Source organism: Xenopus laevis, chromosome 5S, assembly GCF_017654675.1.
Source record: "Xenopus laevis strain J_2021 chromosome 5S, Xenopus_laevis_v10.1, whole genome shotgun sequence".
Taxonomy (NCBI): Eukaryota; Metazoa; Chordata; class Amphibia; order Anura; family Pipidae; genus Xenopus; species Xenopus laevis.
Window position 1 is genome coordinate 49,252,062 of NC_054380.1, and position 20,708 is coordinate 49,272,769.

Consider the following 20,708-nt stretch of genomic DNA (forward strand, 5'->3'; position numbering starts at 1 on the left):
GCCTCCAAGCTATACATGCAAAAATAAGCACCTGCTTTTGAGGCCATGGGGAACAACATTCAAGGGGTTGGTGAGTAATATGTTGCTCACGAGCCACTATTTGGACATCACTTTTCTATAACATATTAAAAGTTAACTCAATGGTGGCCCACCCCTTATTTTAAAGGTGAACTTCTTTATAGTTGTAGACAACTGAATGTGACAATTTTTCTTTGCAACATTTGTTTGTATTAAATGTGTATACTGTATTTATGTTTATTGCAATGTTTCTTCCCCCTGCTTTTAGTATTCCTGTACTATAAAATATATAGCTACATTACTAGAATTGCTAAATAAGTAAAAAAAAAAAAAAAAGTATAGAGAGAGAGAGAGAGAGATCTTATATAGCAATTCTAGTAATGTAGGTACAGTGTTTATAAACCCACCGTATTCTCTGTTTAATAAAACCAAGATATTTGAAGGATAAGCTTATATATGTTGCTATGTGTTATTGTTAATACCAACTTATGCATGGTTTAATGCATCTGTCCCAGTATGTGCTGGGGATACATGATAGAGTTACTGCATTTATATGCTGGCCCAAATGCCAGAATGAGTTGGTTTTGGGCCTTTTCGTCTCTGGAAAATTAGCTTTAGTTGATACTAGAACGCCAGAATAGGGGCTGAAGTCCAGAGGATAATTTTTCAGTGCCACTGCCATGCTCTGCATTGTCTCTTCTTCACAGTATTTTTAAGAATGTATAGCTTGTTATGGGATACTTGCTTGTTTTTTTTCCTCTGTACTTTAGAAAGATATAGGTACATTTTATTTTTTTTTTCTTTAGCAATTGGTAAGTGAATATAATATCTGCTGTGTCCAGTCTAAACACAGTTTATCCACATGGGTATTACCCATTACAAAACAATTCTGCAGTAAATTTGTGCATACTAGCTCTTTGTAATAGATGTGCATTAATATAGCTAAAATATTTAAACGTGAATTCACTAGATGTTTCATATTTAATCTATGGTTCAGGTATCCCAGGCACTGCTGTATCTCGCACAAGGCCAGCTATCTCAGGCAGTGAAGAACTTGTTTACTGGCTACAAAAGCACAGAGTAGATGAAGATACAATAAACAAGGTTTGACTTCCTCTTTGTTCTTCTTTTATCTTGCCTTAATAAAGAATGGGTCGCATTCTTATATATTATGGGGCCTGTTCTCCAGAATGCTCTGAATCTGGGGCATTCCAGATAATGGATCTTTCTTTAATGTGGATCTTCATAAATAAGTCTGCTAGAAAATCATGTAAACATTAAATAAATCCAATAGGCTGGTTGTGCTTCCATTACAGATTAATCTTAGTCTGTATCATGTACAAGGTACTATTTTATCCTTACAGAGAAAAAGGAAATTATTTTTAAATATTCAGATTATTTGGATAAAATGGAGTCTATGGGAGACGGCCTTTCCGTAATTAGGATCTTTATGGATAACTTGTTTCCGGATATCGGATCCCATAACTGTACTTACATAGCTAAGTTGGGTTGATGAGTCCATAAAGTCAACCCTGCCAAATGAATCCCAATGCACATATATACACATGCTTATACAGAACTATCTACACACTTACATATATAAACTTTAAAAACTAATATCTATACTAACCAGCTTTAGATCTTCTGATCACACATTGGATATTATGCTTTTTCAAAAAATCACCCAAACTACCCTTAAAGGGATACTGACACGTTCCTATAAAAATCAGAGGAACATAGTATCAAGTAGTTGCTGCACCCGGAATAGTTCCCCTGAAAGCTGCCCTCAGCCATGGAAACCTTTTTGCAGTCGACCCGCTGACACTACTAATGGATCTTCTGTCTTGCTTCCATGACGCTGGGCTGGGGGCGGAGCGATACTTCCATAGGCTGAAGTTCTGTTTTCATTCGTAATTAGTGTTTCAGCGTCACTGAAACAGCACAGAAGGTCTTTTAGCAGTGTAGCAGGGGGCAGCTTTGAGGGGGGCTTTCAGAGGAACTATTCCGTGTTCAGCAACTACTTGATACTGACATGTTCCTACGATTTTTATAGGAATGTGTCAGTATCACTTTAAAGGCATTGATAGAATCTGCCATAACAACATTACCAGGCCGGGTATTCCATAACCTCACTGCCCTTAACATTAAGAACCACCTATGTTGCTTCAAATGAAACCTCGGTCCCTCGTGTGTAAAGGGGTGGCCTCTATGGGTTGCTATTTCCTATGGGGGAAAAAATACCTCCTCTTTCTGTCTATAATGTCATCTAATGTACCTGTAAATCGTAGTCATGTCCTCTCACAAGCACATTCCCCTAGAGAAAACAACCCCAACCTTGACAGTATGCCCTCATGGTTCAAATCTTCTATCCCGTTACCAGTTTAGCTCATCTTTTTAGCTCATTGCTATCCTTCTTGATGACTGGAGTACTGGAACTTGCATTAGTACATTAACTTGCAGCTATCATCATTAAACCTCATTTGACAGTTTGATGCCCAGTTTTCAAGTTTTGTTAAACTGCTCTGCAAAGTGGCAGCATCCTGTGTGAAACAAGTTAGTATCATCAGCAAAAATACACAGTACTTCCAATACCAACCTCCAGGTCATTAATAAACTAGTTTAAGAAAAAAGTGTCAAGGACAGACCCCTGCAGTACTCCACTGATATTACAGGTCCAGTTAGAAAATGTATAATATAATTGTTACATTTACAATTAATACATGGGAGTACCTTGGACCCTCCATATGCATTACATGTGGAACATTTAGTAATATTTTAATTCATAGACAAGTGTGCTACATGCAGCATTTATCTTTTTAGAGATAATTCCATATTACTTATTTGAATTATACAAAATATCATGCAGTAGGGATGTGCTGAGATGAAACTATTATTATAAACAGAAATAATACAACAGGTATGGGATGTATCTGGAAACCTTTTCATATCCATAAAACTCTGAATAATGGGAAGGCTTTTTCTCATAGACTCCATTTTAAAGGAGAAGGAAAGGTTAAAACTAAGTAAGTTTTATGAGAAAGGCCTATATAAATACACCAATAAATGCTGTTCAGAGTCCAATGTCAAAAGAAACACTGCATTTCTGTCCTTCTATTGTGTATACATGGGCTTCTGTTTTAGACTTCCTTCTTTCAGCATAAACCTCTAGGGCAGGGCATGAGCATGCTCAGTTTGCCCCTCTCCCCCTCCCTCCTCCCTCTCTGCTGTAATCTGAGCCCAGAGTTATGAACGAGCAGGGAGAGACTCAGGCAGATGTCATACCAAGCTAATATGGCAGTTGCTATCCTAAACAAACACAGACAGTGTCTAGAGCTGTTTACTCAGGTATGTTAAAGCATTCTACAGAATAAATACAGTGTTATTGGTTGCACTATTGTGGCTAATCTATTGACAATAAACTGTCTCTGTATTCTAAAAGCAAATAATTAAGATGTTTAAACATTGTTTCCTCTTTCCCTGTAATAATTAAACAGTTCCTTGTACTTGATCCCAACTAAGATATCATTCATTCTTGTTGGAGTCCTATGTTTACATTATTCTTTAGTAGACATAGTAGTAGACATAAGTGTGTTTATCAAAATTACAGAAAGACCCTTATCTGGAAAATGTCAGGTTCTGCGCATTCTGGATAACAGGTCCCATACCTGTATTATATTGACTTGCATCTGCTTGTTGATCCGTGTGAACTGCACTGAGCAAGTGTATTGATTGTGCTTGTTTTTATGTGTTCTAGATTGTGGCAGAAGACTATAAACTTGAGGATATTCTATGTCACGTCACGCGAGATGATTTAAAATCTCTGAATCTGAGGTAACATATCCCACAATTATTTTTTTTCAATTAAAATCAAAGGTCATTATTTTGGTTTACAGTAATTGGACAATCTCCTTCTGTAGAAAATAGATAGGTAACCATTTTATTTTCAATATGTATTTATTATACATGCTTATATATATCAGCATATGCCACAATATTGCATGATAGGTACACATATGGGCAGATTTATCAGGGGTCAAATTTCGAATTAATGGGAGCTTTTTTGAACTCCCATAACTTCGAAAGTTTAATAAAAAAAGACCAACTGAAATATATTAAAAAAATCAAAGGTTTTTTTGTGGGTGAATAGGCTGTATTCGATCGTTCGAATCGAAGTAAGATTGAATTTGATTCGGATAGTCCACCAATTGGCTCTAAATTAGGAGGTCCCCCATAAGCTAAAACAGCAATTCGGCAGGTTTTTTAGATGGTCAATGGTCAAAGTCGAAGTTTTAAAGAGACAGTACATGATAAATTTAGATATGCGAATTTTCAATTTTTTTTTCAAATTCAAATCAAATTTTGACTATTCCCCAGTCAAATTACATAAAAGTAGCTTAATATTCTAATTTTTTACTTCAAATTTTCAATTCGACCATTGATAAATCTGCCCCTTAAAGATCACATATAAAAATTGATAGATATGAGAGATAAGAAGAGGGCCTACCTAATAGATCTCACAATTAGTGATGGGCGAATTTGCGCCGGTGAAGCGAAACGGCGAAAAATTTGCGAAACGCCTCCGGCGTCTCGTTTTTGATGCCGGCGCCCATTTTTGATGCCAGCGCCCGTTTTTGACTCCGTCCTCCGTTTTTTTTCGATGCTGCCGAAAATCTTTTTTTGACGCCGGCGAATTTTCGTGCGCGTTTTGCAAATTTATTCGCTGGCGGCGAATTGTGCAAATTCGCCGCGAATTCGCCCATCACTACTAGAATTAGCTCACCCTTTGTAATATATTGGAATATTAGTTCCATAAAGAAACAAGGACAATTCCTTAAAAGAGAGTTTTTGAAGAAGACCTTACAAGAGCCAAATATTTACAGCAAAATCCCACCAGATGCATTCTTTGCATGCTATTTATAATTTTGCCATAAATGTATTTGCCCAATGTTTTTACATGACCCCCATGTTCCTCTGTGAGAGGGCTGCCATATTTATGCAGTATTATATATATAAAACGCTAACTGATGGGTTGAGAGGGGACATTCAGGTTGGCAAAAGTCAGGTTTATGAACTTCAAGTAGCAATTACTTACAACAGCAGACCTATCAGTGAAAAATGATCAACATGACCTATATGCAACTTTTAGGGGGTGATTTATTAACATTTGAATTCAGTTTTTTCCCACTATTTTTTTTGTGGTCAATCCTGTATTCCCCTGCATTCGGTTTTAAAGAGTTCCAGCAATGGAGTGTTCCTTCAAAATAATTCATTGTTGGAGGACAAAAGAATTAATTGTTGGAGGAAGAGGAAAGAAAAGCAAGATGCCCTAATAAAAATTCAAAATGTAAAACTTTTGTGAATCTACAATGTTTAAGCCTATTACTATGTATCCACCATAAATATTTGGGGGGGAGCACTAAAAAATGATGAGTGGGTGTTCTTTTTAAGATGCGTAATCATATTTAGGTAAACACTTTCTTCTTCCAGCATATTCTAATAATCTTGCACTCATGTATGTTGTATGCATAACCAACAGGGGAGGAGCACTGTGCACAATATGGAAAGCAATCACTGACTACAGAGAAAAACAAGTCCCCTGATGAGTCCACTAAAGCCTTAAGGATCTTCTGTGCTGTAGCCTGAAAAAAGAGGCATCTCTGAGACACAGCTGAATTTTTTGTAATAGAACATTTTGTAAAGAACATTTGGTAATAGTCATAAAAGTTGATCTTAAAGTTTGTTGCCAAGACCTTAATGGAATAGTTAAACTTCCAAAAAAAATTATTTTCAGGTACCATGTCACAAGTAATGACAATTTGCAATTTTTTTGCCGCTTTTCTAAAATGTTCATTGGAAAATTGCTAAATTTTTACTCTGTTTTCCAGTAGCAGCTCAGCAAGTTTAAGCTGAAATAATGTGATATATTACATTGCATCAGTTGATACATTGTCCAGCATGTTAATTCCCTTTTGACCATGCTGCAATGTTTCAATTTGGTCAAGCTGATATGAAGTTTTGTAAATGTAATTGCTTTTGAAAGCCTTATTTATTTGTCACATTCTGTTCTCTCCATAGTGACTGTACCACTGTAGTTATCTCTCCTTCAACCAGACTCTACTTTCCACAGGGTCTTCATGTTTTGACTTAACTGACCTGTTAACAAGGTGAATCACAAGAGCATACAAGGCACTGTGGAAAATTTCTACCATTTATGCACAGATGTTCAACTTGGATTTTAGTTTCTGTGCAGATGTAAGTGTTTAAGCCTGAGTTATATATTTATATTTTAAATCTTAGCAGAAGGGATGCATTAAAAGTTAAAGAAAATCTTGAGAGTAATAAAGACGTACAGAAAAACCATGGAGTGTTTTGAAAAATACTTATTTAATGCAAGACTTATATTTTGACAATATATGGTTGCCTTGTCCTTTAAGAGAATTTTGAGCAATCAACAGAACAATTCAATAAATCATTGATATACTGTAGCAGTCATTCGCTCAAGATTATCTAGGACACTAAATAAAAGTTCGTCCCAAAGCTTGCCGTACCTTGCCCTGCCCTGGGCTTATAGATGTATCTAGAGGCAGCAAAGGCATTTCCCTAAACCTCACCCTAATTGGCCTTACACATGGGTTATGAATTTAACATACGTTTAAACGCAGGTTTTAGCACAAATAAATGCATTTGCTAATTGATTCCATTATGTTCTGCCTGGTTGTGCTAATGAGCGTTCTGAGTTGAGTTTTACTACATTTTTATTTCAGTGATTTTGTTTAGATGCAACATGTTGCATTTTCTTGCGCTTGACGCACATTCAGCCATCAAAAGAACAGAGGGTTGCATTTGGAATGGAAAAAAACACAGTTGTATTTAAAAAAAACTAATTTATATACAATATATGCGTTTTATCACGCCCAGCAAGGCTGAGACCTGCTCCCCATGCCACCCATCCAGTCACAAAATTTGGAAACCACTTGTCATTACTATGCATGCTAAGCGACTATTGATAAACAAGAGAAATGCTAAATGAAACAAAATAATTTTCGAAAATATTAAAAAATATAGAGCATTGGAAAGAAATGTAATTTTATGTGGTGAACATTTCTAAAATAATAATTTTTTTCCAGTTTTTATATGACACTTCTGTTTGCAGCAATCACTATTAATATTTCATGGCTAAAACTAAGCTATAAAAAAAATATCAAAATTACAATTGCCATTACGGGTGTCTTTAAACATTACTGTGTTATATTTTGTTTAAATAAAATTATAAAGAGAACAACATGCAATATTCTGTGATTTCTGGTAGGCAATAGCAGCTGTTACTGCCATATACAGTATAGTCAGTAAAGAATGAACGTGAACATTAGAAGTGTGTGGAACTCTTGTAACACTTTACACCAGAAATAAAGACTGCAGTGCAACTGCACAATTCTACAGGTACAAAGTTTGTTCCAATCTAGCAATCTACAGTAACAAAATTTGCAGGCATCATTTACTGGTCAAGAGTAATGTAATAAAAAGGCAACAATTGACCAGTTATATTAAAACAAATGGTTTCTCTGAAGCATCTGACCAGTTAAAGCAACATGTATTGGTTTCTATAGGCATTGCTAAGTGTAAAACTTTTATTAGCTTCTCTTACTTCACTACCCTCTCACTTCTTTGTTAGCACATACTAAGAATGTTGAAATCTTGATGTAAAACCTATGCAATCCGCAGGTATCTTTTCATAATAGAGTCTTTTTGAATTTCTACTTTATGTAATTGTTGTGTTTTTATCAAATTCTTTGTAACAAATATGTATTTTGAGTTTTATAAATTTATATCTTTGACAACTGTGCATCTGTCTTTTGATTTAAAAACAAAACAACTTAACTGTACAACTGAAAGCTGAAAAATAACACAGCAACAGGCCACGATGGCTTCCCATCAGCCTATCACAAAAAAAGTATAGTGACATATCTTCACACTTGTGAAGCAGAGGTAGGTGCACTTGGCCGGATTAACTAGTAATTGCCTGGAAAAAAGAAGAGGGGGACTCGATGGTGTATTATCCTCTGTTTTATGGGGTAGTGTGTGTTATAAAACTACTCATGGGGGATCTGTAGATTTGAATCGCAAAAAAGGGCTGCTCTTGACTTCAGTAAAGCTGATCGTCTTGGTAGCCTGTCAGAAGAGAAATTTGCATAGTGCAGAAAAGCCGGTTTGCAGGTGCAGGGGAACGATTTGGGTTCGCTTACCGGACACTGATGTCGTTACAGCACTCTTAGATTGAACCGGTAGTTTTCTTTTAATGCCTTCCTTCTAGGTCTTATCGATCTGTTCGGCGGTGGGAAATTGACTGGTTCTCACGCCGGTTGCCTGCTCGGCTTTTGGGATTCCGTTTCGTATCAATAAAATACTTCCTCAGGGGCGACCATGAGGAAGTATTTTATTGATACGAAACGCGTTGGGCCGATTTTAGTGCTCTGTTAAATTTAAATTTTTGTAAATAAAAGTGTATATTTCATAAACACCGATGCTGTGTTTAATTAGTGCCTGAAAAAAAACCTTTAGCGCTTACAAACGCTAAAACCCGAAGAGTTCCACACTGGGAAGAAACCAACGCCTGGCAGCAGCCACCAGTGACCTGTACGACTAAACTATCCCAGCAGACCGTCGAGAAGATTGGCAGGAATCCCAAAAGCCTAATAGGACCGCTACCCGTACGGGTTCTAAGTGCTAAGTAACATCAGAGTTGGGTAAGCATATACTCACCTCCTTCCCGCACTGTGAAGCCGGCTCCTCTGCGCTATGTGAGTTTTTTCTTCCAAACAGGTGTCACGCTGAACATACTGACTCCGGTGGAACACTGCAGCTGCGAGCAGGCAACCGGCGTGAGAACCAGTCAATTTCCCACCACCGAACAGATCGATAAGACCTAGAAGGAAGGCATTAAAAGAAAACTACCGGTTCAATCTAAGAGTGCTGTAACGACATCAGTGTCTGGTAAGCGAACCCAAATCGTTCCCCTGCACCTGCAAACCGGCTTTTCTGCGCTATGCAAATTTCTCTTCTGACAGGCTACCAAGACGATCAGCTTTACTGAAGTCAAGAGCAGCCCTTTTTTGCGATTCAAATCTACAGATCCCCCGTGAGTAGTTTTATAACACACACTACCCCATAAAACAGAGGATAATACACCATCGAGTCCCCCTCTTCTTTTTTCCAGGCAATTACTAGTTAATCCGGCCAAGCGCACCTACCTCTGCTTCACAAATTATTCGCTTGTGGATACGTGGATCCACTTCTTCCTGGTGCAGCTCAACCCCTTAGATACCCAGCAAGCGCGGATCTCCAACCCCCTCTCTATATCTTCACACTTAACAACATGTTGCAGAGCCATTCCCTCCTGTGAGAGATGCTAATCTTTCTCTTATACCCAAACAAAACAAAAATCATTCTGATACAAAATTATAGATCTGTTTCGGTTTTCAAATGGTGATGTAAAATTATTCTCCAAAACACTGGCCACCAGTTTATCTCTGTTCCAACTCCAATTACAGTTTATTTATCCCAGGTTGACAAACCACAGACTATCCAAAGAGTATCATAAATCTAAAAAAATAAAATGGAAGTGCACACAGGACAATAGTATTTTGTTTATAATATACCTTTTTTAGATTTATTATACTTGATTTTATTGATTCTTCTTTGTATCCAAAGAGTAATATAATTTCAGATGGAAATGTTATATATGATATATAAAGGGCTGCTAAATGCTTATTATATTATACCTTAGTGCATGTATACAATTTGGAGCACAGTCCTCAGGGGTTGGAATTGCAAGGGCTTCCCATTGTCCCCACTGTTATTTGCTCTAGCAATAGAACCTCTAGCCCACTTAATCCAATTCACCACATATCTTCCGTTATACTAAGAACATCCAGGAGCTTAAAATTGCGCTATATGGATATAGAAAGGGCCTGTTCTCTTGTGGGGTAACCTCTTCAAATGCTCCACATGCCTGGATCTATTTTCCAGGTCCTCTGCATGTGATTCTAATAAAAGCAGCTCATCTCGTAGGCAAAAATTCTCCTCCTCTAGCTGAGTGTATGTCAGGATAAGTTTGCCTATGCTATTTTCAAGCTGGTCTGTTCTCCCTCCCAAGTTAGAGAGGTCTGATTGTATGTCTTTAATAGCCAAGTGTATTGAGTCAGTAATAGAAACTAGGCCAGCTAGCTGCTATGAGAGAACCTATAAATTTGTTAGAAAACATATAAGTGTCAATCAAAGGGTACAATGACCAGGCTAGTATGAGCCTCAGATGAGCTGAATACTAAGCAGCTTGGGAAACAAGTTAAGGAAAAAGAGAGTCAAATACAGTATAACACATGGGAGTAATAGGCCCTTTGTCTTCAGCTTCAGCTTCCTCATGGACAAAACCTCTGGAATGTTTTCTTTTGGGGCCTGGACAAAGTGAAAGATGAAACTTAACTAGTCAAAGCAGAGATCCTTGCTAGGGGTTCAGTCTGTTGACGGCTTGAATATACTTTTATGATAACTGGGTTGTGACTCCCCTCCAGTCACCACCAATCAAGCATTAGCTTGATGGAATGTATTTCCTTAATAAAAATCATTTTGTAATTTTATTGTGGAGGTGAGTCCCAAACCCAGAACTAGCTCCAAGGTCACGGTTGTGGCTTACTCTAATGCCTATAACAACCACATTTACCTTTGGGAGGAGCCCTCTGCTACTTAAGTGCTGCCAGGTCTTATTGTGAGGACAAAGGAGAGAGTTCTGGACAGGCAAGGGAACCGAACGTTGTAACTGGAACGGAGAACAAGGTTGAGGTACAACATCGGAAGAAGCAGTACAGATTCCAGAGGTCACTGGCTGAGTCAAATACTCCAATATCTCAGTACAATGCAGGATTCAAGAGAGTAGTCAGTACACGGGCAAAGGTCAGGACAGGCAGTGAACTAGACAAGGTCAGGGACAGGCAAGGTCAGGAACAAATCAGAAATGGCACAGTAAAAAATGGAGATTCTCAAGTGGATGAATGAGTGGCATTATTGAATGTAAACTCAGCCCACAGAAGAAAATCTGCCCAGAGTGACTGATTATTGGAAACAAATTATTCCTAAGATTGGTTTGTTCTTTCTGTCTGGCCGTTTGCCTGCAGATGGTATGCTGAAGAGAAAGACAAATCAGTACCCATAAGAGAGCAAAAAGTCCACCAAAATTTAGACACAAACTGAACCCCTCTATCTGAAACAATGTTTAGTGTGGCCCCATGAAATTTAAATATGTTAGATAGGAAGAGTTCAGTAAGGGACTTGGCAGAGGGGAGGCTGGGAAGGGGAATGAAATGAGCCATTTTAATAAAATTATCCACTATCACCGAAATGACAGTATTCCCTCTAAAGGCAATTCCACAATGAAATCCATGGTGATATGGGTCCATGGCCTTTCAGGAACAGGAAGTGACTGCAGTAGACCCTAAGGTAAGGACCTGGAGGGTTTAGAGTGTTGACAAACTGGGCAAGAATCAACAGATTTACCAACATCCTGTCTCAATGTTGGCCACCAGAGCGTGCTAGACAGAAGAGAACAGGTTTTACTGTGGCCTGGATGTCCAGCTATGTTGGGATCTTGCGTTTCAATCATAACTGCCTCACAATGACTTTCTGGAAAAAAAAGTTTGCTTGGTGGTACTTCAGGAGGAGAATTTACCTGGGCTTTAGACAAAGAGGAAAACAGATCTGGACTGGGCTGCTACAATCACAATAGGGTCAGGTTCAGACTCTTCTTTAGGATTGGAGACAGAAAGGGCATCTGTTTTAAAAAATCTTCTCCCCAGGTCTATATGTTATAACAAAACTAAAGCAAGTAAAAAACAATGCCCACCTGGCCTGTCTGGGATTCAGGCGCTTAGCGGATTGGTACTGTAAACACATTAGCGCCCTCTAGAACATGTCTTCATTCCTCAAAGGCCCTTTTAACATTCAATAATTCCCTGTTAACAATATCAAAGTTAGTCTCTGCAGGAGAGAACTTCCTAGAAGAAAACACACAAGGATGTTCTTTATTGGTAACAGTGTGTTTTTGAAACAGAACTGCCCCTGCTCCTATTTCAGAAGCATCCACCTCCATCAGGAAAAGCAGGGTGGAGTCCGGATGCTGGAGCACTGGGGCCAAAATAAATACCTTTTTAAATAAATCAAAGGCCCTAATTGCTTCTTCCTGCCAAATACTAGGGTCAGCCCCCTTTTTGGTAAGGGCAGTGATAAGAGCTACAACAGGCATACCCTAAGAACCTTTATACAGCATGTAAAGATAGGTGTTGTGCCCAATCTAGAATGTTCTGGACCTTAGCTGGCTCCCGTTTTAGACCCTCTTGGGACAAAATATATCCTAGAAAATATATGGAGGGGACAGCTGATTTTGTCTTAAATAAGATAACACCTCCTGAACATGAAAATGATGATCAGTTAGATTAGAGGAATATATCAGGATTTCATCTAGACTACAACATACTGTCCTAGAAGATCAGGGAAAATATTGTTTACAAGTTCTTGGCAGATGGCTGGGGCATTACATAAGACAAAAGGCATTACTAGGTATCCATAATGCCCATCCGAGTGTTAAAAGCCATCTTCCACTAGTCCCCTTAGCTTATTCAAATTAGATTGTAGGTGCCCCTCAGCTCAAGTTTAGAAAAAATGGTGTCGCCCTTAACCCTTTCTAAGAGTTCGGAGATTAAGAGAAGGGGGTAGCGATTCTTAACTATGATCTTATTTAGACCCCTATAATCAATGCAAGACCTTAGCCCCCTGTATTTTTTTTCAACAAAAAAAAAATACAGCACCAGCAGGAGAGGAGGAAGGACTTTTCAAACCTATCTCCAGGTTTTCCTTGCTGTACTCCTCCATGGCCCGGGACTCAGGAAAGGGAAAGAGGATAAGTTCTGCCCTTAGGATAAGAGGAACCTGGTAACGAATCAATAGCACAGTCATAGGGCCTGTGTGGTGGAAAAGACGTCCGCAAAAGTGGCATAATAAGGCAGTAACCCTTCTAGAGAAGTTGCAGCAAGGGCATGGGAAGATCTTAGACACAAGGACTCACAACCTGTGCTCCATTGTAGGGTCTTACTAGTAAGCCAATCAACTCGGGGATTGTGTTGCTGCAAACAGGGGGAGGCCTAAAGCTGGTCATAGACGCACAGATCCTATCGTACGAATCGAGGATTTGTACGATTTTCGGATCGTGTGTGGAGAGTGCCGACATCTTTCGTCCAGCAGAGATCGGTCGTTTGGTCGATCGGACAGGTTTGATTTTGACCCGAACGATCCTGCCAGAGCCCATTTTGCATCATAATCAGATCGTTCGCCATACGGCCAAAGTTCAGATTACCCCCGATATAGCCATGCTTGTTAATGGCATATCGGGGAACATCGCCAAACGAGCGGATCTTTGCGTCTATGGCCACCCTAAGATTACAGGAGTTTAAGAGCACATAGTGACAAAAAAAGAAACATGTTCAACATGATTTCCCAAAGACATAGTGAGCTATTCAGACTGGGAAGAACGACACCAACCCACACCCCAAGGAACTTCCTTTACTAGCCACTAATCTGAGAGATGGAACAAGGGGTTTAGTGGATATACCATGTCTACATGCAAAATTGACATCCAAAAAATTCCCGGGTGCCCCAGAATCTAAGAAAGCAGAGCTCTGTATGCAACCCTTATCCTAATTTAAGAAGACTGGGATTAGAACTTGAGAAGAAGAAAATTGTTGGGGAGTAGAAATGGCATAACCCAAACAGGACTCCCCAGACCTGCTTAGGTTCTGCCATTTCCCGGCCTCTTGGGACAGGTGTCGCACAAATGCCCTTTATCCCCACAATATAGGCATAAACCATTAGCCTGCCTATGACCCGTCTCCTCAGAAGACAGGTTGAACTCAATTGCGTTGGTTCCTCAGAGGGTCTAGGGGCAGAAAGAGGTGGTTTAGGGGCCAAGTCTGGGCATATGTCAGAAGAGGTTGCCATAGTCATAACATTGTGACATCTCTCTCTCTATGTCTATCTATCTGGATGGCCAGATGCATGAGGGAGTCGAGGGAAGGCTGTATAGGGAAATTAACAAGGCTATCCTTGATAGACACAGCCAGACCCACCCAGAATTGACTCCTTAAAGTGGTATCATGCCAGCCCATCTCCACCGCCCAATGGTGGAATTCTTTACAATAATTCTCAACCCGCCACTTACCTTGCCTGAGGTGGCATATAGCTGCATCAGAGGCACGGTCAGGATTGAAGAAGGGCCTCCAAAAAGAGATGGGTTAGGTCACTAGGGAATGCCCAAAGCTTGGGATCCCCTTGTAGCAAGGTTATAACAAAGGTGTCTCTAGACTCCTCTGTAGGGAAGGAGTGGGCTAGGAAGCTGAAGTGCAGTTTGCAGGCTTCCTGGAAAGCAAAAGACCTGCTACGGTCTCCGCTGAAACCTCTCAGGGACTTTGGGCTCCACCTTTGCATTAACAGAAGTTGTGGATAGGAGCCTGCCTGACAAGGGTAGAGCTGACATGAGAGCAACAGGTTGCTGCTGGATGGTGTTCAACCTTCTTTCTAGGCACTGGACTATCTGGTCCAGCTTGGACTCTTGTTCCCCAAGATGCTGAAGTAGACTCCACAGGATTGCTTCGGTGTTGATAGGAAGCGGTTGCACCTTCAGCGTTCATGTCAGGCCAAACGCACTGTTACGGAGTCCCAAACCCAGAACTAGTGCCAAGGTCCCAGTCGCAACTCTTCCACCTATAACAGCCAACTTTTGCTTCAGGAGGAGCCCTCCACCACCAGGTCTTATTGTGAGAGGACCAAGGAGAGAGTTCTGGGCAGACAAGGGAACCGAACGTTGTAACTGGAACGGAGAACAAGAATCGTGGTCGAGGGACTGTTCAGGTCTATACCAATCTACCAAAGCAGTACAGATTCAAGAGACGATAGAGTAGTCAAGGTCACAGGCCAAGTCAAACACACCAATATCGCAGTACAAGGCAGGATCCAAGAGAGTAGTAGTAGTAGTAGGAACTCCTGTTGTGCTGCTCTGCATTTTTAGCTCAGGTATTCAAACAAGGGCACTTTTTTACATAATAGACTATGTGGGAAGGGAGAGAGATGAGGGTGGTTGATGGAGGGTAGTGGAAGGGGGGTTTTTGTACCTAGGAGTTTAGTTCTCATACGGAGAGGGCCTTGGCACCATCTCTAGCAAATTCCTAGACAGCAGTTAATCCTTAATGGAGAATGAAACTCAGCAGTGCCACACTCACAAAAGCACTGTCAATAATTCCTCTCCTAAAATGCTGCATCTAAATTTCTTATATTTACAGTTGTGTTCAGAATAATAGCAGTGTGTTTACAAAAGTGAATTAAAAGCAAACTCCTTATAATAGCTTTTATTTCTATACACGCAAATGCATTGGGCTCATTCTATTCCAAATCAAAACTATTATCAAATTTGTTTTATTCCTTTACAGAAAGTGAAGAAAAGGGAATATTAGAATATATTCTAATTATAACAGTACTCACAGGTAACTTTAGACTTTCTTTGATTTTCCTGGAGCTGATCATTGGCTGATTCTTTGCCATTTCGTTTTCCATTTTCTTCCACGTCTTTCAGGTTTTGGTTGCCATTTTAAAGCATTTGAGATCATTTTAGCTGAACAGCCTATCATTTTCTGCACTTCTTTATATGTTTTCCCCTCTTCAATCAAATTGTTAATCAAAGTATGCTGTTCTGAACAATGTCTGGAACAACATTTGCTGCCTTACATCCTTAAATATGGGCTGTAATTGACACCTGTTTATTCACAGAATGAATGACCACACTAATTTAATTTTCTACTACACCTACTAATAAATTATTTGCCATCATCATCGACCAAAAACAGTGATTGATCAGGATAGTGATGTCAGACAGAATGTTATTCGGAGCACAACTGTACGTAATTTCCTTTTTCACTGAATGAGGTTTTTCAGCAGCCATATTGGGTAGGAGCTGTCACTTCCCTTACTGCATGTCTTCCTGAGTGTGCATGCACCAAAAAAGTCCTCCCTCCTACCCAGAGTCATCACTGTTACCCGTAACCAGACCACTATTTCAAACCCTCCACTGAAATTCATTGCAGAATGCAAGGCTTGTGGATTTGGTTGTCCGTATGCACAAGCCCTCAGATCAGGATTTTCATGAACCCAACAATATATATATTTTCTATTAACTTGGCAATATTTTTATTTGATCTTTGCATAATATCACAGGGGAGCTGTGTGGGAGGCAGGATACTGGTAAGTAGATCTTGACATACTGTCCAATACTTTGAGCTTCATATGTATTTTATTTTTTGTTGTCCTGTAAAGGAACAGTAATACCAAAAACTGAAAGTGTTTTGAAGGCATGATAATATAATGTACTTTTGCCCTGCACTGATACTGGTGTGTTTCTGTGAAGATACAACAAAAGGTCAGCAGAGGGTGTTCACCACAAAAGAGTAATAACAATGACAGAAGCTGTAGACATGACATTCCATATACCTGAAGGGGAGGTAGCTACAAAACAGACAGTAAATGATCCTAATGCAAATATGCAAATTATGTATCATATTTATTCTCCATTTATGAACATTGTTTCTCTACCCACTTACAGAATGTACTTTATCACTCCAGCAAACATAGGTAGTTGGCTTTCCTGTCCAGAATCCATGTCCTTTATTAAAATGTGCTTGTAACAATAGAGGAAGCAGACCACGCAGTCGCAGGGTTGCCCGGCGAACATTGGGGCCAGGACTATGGGGTCTGCTCCCTCCTCCCCAGCTGCTCTCTTACCTGTGGCGAGGAAGGGGGATGCAATCAAGCGGGAGTGGGTCGGGGAATGGGTGGGTGGAAGCAGGACATGGACGGGCCGCAGCCGGAGGATGGAAATCTGAGTGATCTGTGCTCGTCTGAAGATTTTTTTGCAAGGGGGCCCGGCACACTCTAGTTACTCCACTGGCACTGTAGATCCTGTGATTAAAAATGCTAGAAATAAGCTGGAACATAACTGGCCTACTCAATGGTAATTACTGACAGGAGGACAATATAGGGCTCATTTACATCTGCACGTGCAATGGGAAAAGTGTAATCACAATGTTTCTTTCCCACAATGCAGCTTTTTTCCCAAAATCCCAAAGGGGTGTTGAATCTGCATTCAACTTGACAAAATGACTGCAATTGTGCGTATGCTTTGCTGCTCGTTGTGTGCAGTTGTGCCGGTTATTTTAAAATTCAATTTCTGGTGTTCAGTGTGTAAGCGATATGTGCCCCCTATTCTTTTTTGTGGTTATTGTTGCAGGGCACTCTGGGAACCCTGGACCTATGTGATTCCCCTGCCTCAATAGGTGAAGGAGCCCCTGATTTGGCCTCCTCCCTTGTGCTTGCTCCTTTGTGCACTGGTGTCGTGCATGTGCACGCTCCTTTGCATGCTGACGTCAGGAGGGGTGCCAGAGAGTGTACATAGTGTGTGGAAGAGGGCCCAGAATAGGGGTAAGTGGTTGGAAGAGGTACTTGCCCTGCCCCCACGTCACTTTTGTGCAAATGCCTCTTCTGCCAACCCCTAGTTCTTGCCCTGCACGTACCTCAAATACTGTATATTAGAGGCACTACAGTGTTGTCAGAAGTTAATATACAGCTCAAATTACTACAGAGTGGCAATGTTCCCTCTAAGCCAGGCCTGGACTGGCAATCTGTGGGTTCTGATTGCCAGTCCAGGGTGCTGCTATCAGGTGCCATAGAAATTCACTATTTAGAGGGCTGCTGGCACCTGTTTTGGGCCTTTTTGTACTTGGAATGCCAGGGCTTATTTTGACTCCCAGTCTAAACCTCCTCTAAGCTGGGCACTTGTGCACACGCACACAAATTTTTAGGCCAGCGCACACAACAAATTCTGGTTCACAAAAGAATATGTGTCCACTAAATTCTCATGAGTGTTTATGATAAATAAAATGGAGCATAGGAAATAACCTAATTAAGGCACCAGGGTGAATTGTGTTCAATTTGTGAATACATTTTTACTCCAGACCTAAGAGTAAAGTTTTACAGTAACACCTCCAGAATAGTGGAAGTACAGGTAAATGGATCTCTTATACATAGACCTGATATTTAGAAAGCTTAGAATTATGTGAAGCCTATCTCTCAAATGCAAATCATTTTAATTTCTTATTAAAAAAAAGGGTTGTCTTTTTCTTAGTAATAATAAAATAGTACCTTGTATTTGATCCTAACTAGGCAGCATGCATCCTCATTGGTGGTGAACCAATCTTATCAGGTTTATTTAATTTTGAAAAGTTTTTTTTAGAAGACACACAGACACATGGTGACACAAAGATCCCTTATCCAGAAAACCCCAGTTCTCAAGCATTCCGGGTAATAGATCCTATACCTGTATGTGGTCTACAGAAGAGTCTACACCAGTGCTGTCCATGGTAATGCAGGACATGGGGATGCTGATTGAAGCTCTTACCTAGGGTGCCAAACTACCTTGGCCCGGCACCGGCAGGGATGCCACTCATATGTGAAAAAAGTTAAAGAGATACTGACATCAGAAAATAACCTTTTTCATTATTTATCATAACATTGTCTTTGAATGCTATTTATAAATTTGCCATAAAAGTATTTGAATGATGCTTTTACATGACCTTTCTTACTACCCTGTTCCTCTAGGAGGGGGCTGCCATATTTGTGCAGCAGGAGTCCGTTACCATTAGAAACTCTAACTGACAGGCTGAGGTGGGACAGTCAGGTTGACAAAACAGTCAGGTTTAGGAACTTCAAGTAACAATTACTTACAAAAGCAGAACTATCAGCAAAAAACGATCAACATGACCTATAGGTAACTTTTAATGCAGATTAATATTTTCAAAAGAAATTTTTTAGTGTCAGTATCACTTTAAGTCATATTAAGGCATACCCTTAAATCCATATGCCTCCTCCTCCCCTGTGTATAATAAAGTACCCCAGCATATGATTAAACACCTTAGGGTCCCCTAACAATAATTTTCAGATGCTAACAAACCCCCAGAACAAATACCAGGCTTATGTTCCATTGGGATCATAGGTCAGGCAGAGTATGGCAAACACATGGTGCAAAGAGCAGGCAACAGTGACACAGTGCTGGTGCTCCATTAGCATTTTTAATAAGGTGTGAACAGGTGTGGGCAGTTTCTGTCTGGGTCTCGGATGTGAATAGTACATGTCTTTAGAGTGTGAACAATAGAGGTGTCACAAGTGTGAACAATGCAAGGGGGATTACATGTATGAACAATACAGCGGATTCCAGTGTGAATTTGAGGTTTAAACTATGCAGGGGCCAGTTAATCTCTGTAGTGATACTTTTTAAAGACACAGCAGGCAGACTTTGATGTGGAGGGCCACATAAGAGGGGGGGTCGCGGGCCAGGCCACCAGTTGGGCAACCCTGGTCTACACGGCAACTGGTGTATCAACCTACTGTACATTGTGTCAGGACTGACTGTATTGCAGTCCTGTGGTTGGTCAGCCACTCTATACATAGTGATAGTTCTTCCCACAAACAACAGTCAACAGAAGTGCATGAAAGGCTATTTTTACAGGCCCAGATTTCTGGTGAGGCCACACAGGCCCGGGCCTAGGGCGGCAAATTTTAGGGGTGGCGTGCCGCTTAGCTGCATCCTACGGAGCACTGGTTGTTCCGGTGCTTGAGATCGCTCTGGCACGGGGGGTTTTGCATCTAAGGGGCCGGCACTAGGATCATGCAGCCACAGGAGGAGGTGTGCACATGAATAGTTCGGCGCTGGGACCATGCGGCCTCGGGGCACCGCTTCCTCAAATCCAGCCCTGTGTTTTAATGTAGATTTGTTTATCCTATCAGGGACCAAGAACCAAGATAACTGTGAAGTTGTCATTTTAACCAATAATAATAAATCCCTAAGGATCTGCAAGTCTAAATACAGGAAGTAAATCACATTCTAATAATTATGTATATTATAATATATTTATCCACAGTCATCCATTTGTAGTGCAGTTGAACTAGCAAGTAATTGTGTTGTGAGTTAGAAAGAGTACTGTTTTTTTTTGTAGTCAAGTAAGTCCCTAAAGCAGGGGCCCCAACCTTTTTTATCTGTGAGTCAAAATGTAAAAATAGCTGGGGAACAACACAGGTATGAAAAAGGATCCCAGGGATGCCAAGTAAGTGCTGTGATTGACTATTTGCTGCCCCTATGGGACTGGCAGCATACAGGCAGGCCCGGATTTGAGGAAAGGCCACCTAGGCCTGGGCCTAGGGCGGCAGGATTTTAGGGGGGCGGCATGCTGCCCAACCACACCCACATTGGTTGAAAAACACTGGGGATGCGCTGGAGATACAATCATTTTTTAAATCCCCATTGCTCCGGTCCAGATGATGAAAATTTTCATGAATAAAGGGGAGGGGACAGGGGCGACAAACTGCAGTGTGCCTAGGATCGGCCACTATGTAAATCCAGCCCTGCATACAGGAGGCTCTATTGGGCAGTATACCTGATTTTTATGCAACTGTAACCACATCTAGGCTAGTCTAGACCTTTCCGGCTAGGAAAACAGGCAGAGCACCAGTTACATTTGACACTCTCTCCACAGGATGGGCCTTTGCTACTT

At 40.5% G+C, this 20,708-nt stretch overlaps 1 protein-coding gene across 2 annotated transcripts in view; it reads left to right on the forward strand.

Annotated features, from left to right (window-relative positions):
- Positions 1 to 7,853, forward strand: part of LOC108717885 (mitogen-activated protein kinase kinase kinase 5) — a 140,244-nt gene extending 132,391 nt beyond the window's left edge. For both annotated transcript variants that reach the window (XM_018265310.2, XM_041564516.1), the window contains 3 exons: positions 1,016 to 1,122; positions 3,773 to 3,849; positions 5,555 to 7,853. In XM_018265310.2, the coding sequence (XP_018120799.1) occupies positions 1,016 to 1,122; positions 3,773 to 3,849; positions 5,555 to 5,618 (248 nt within the window). In that variant the 3' untranslated portion in view covers positions 5,619 to 7,853. The remainder of the gene's footprint in view (positions 1 to 1,015; positions 1,123 to 3,772; positions 3,850 to 5,554) is intronic.
- The last annotated feature ends 12,855 nt before the right edge of the window (positions 7,854 to 20,708 follow it).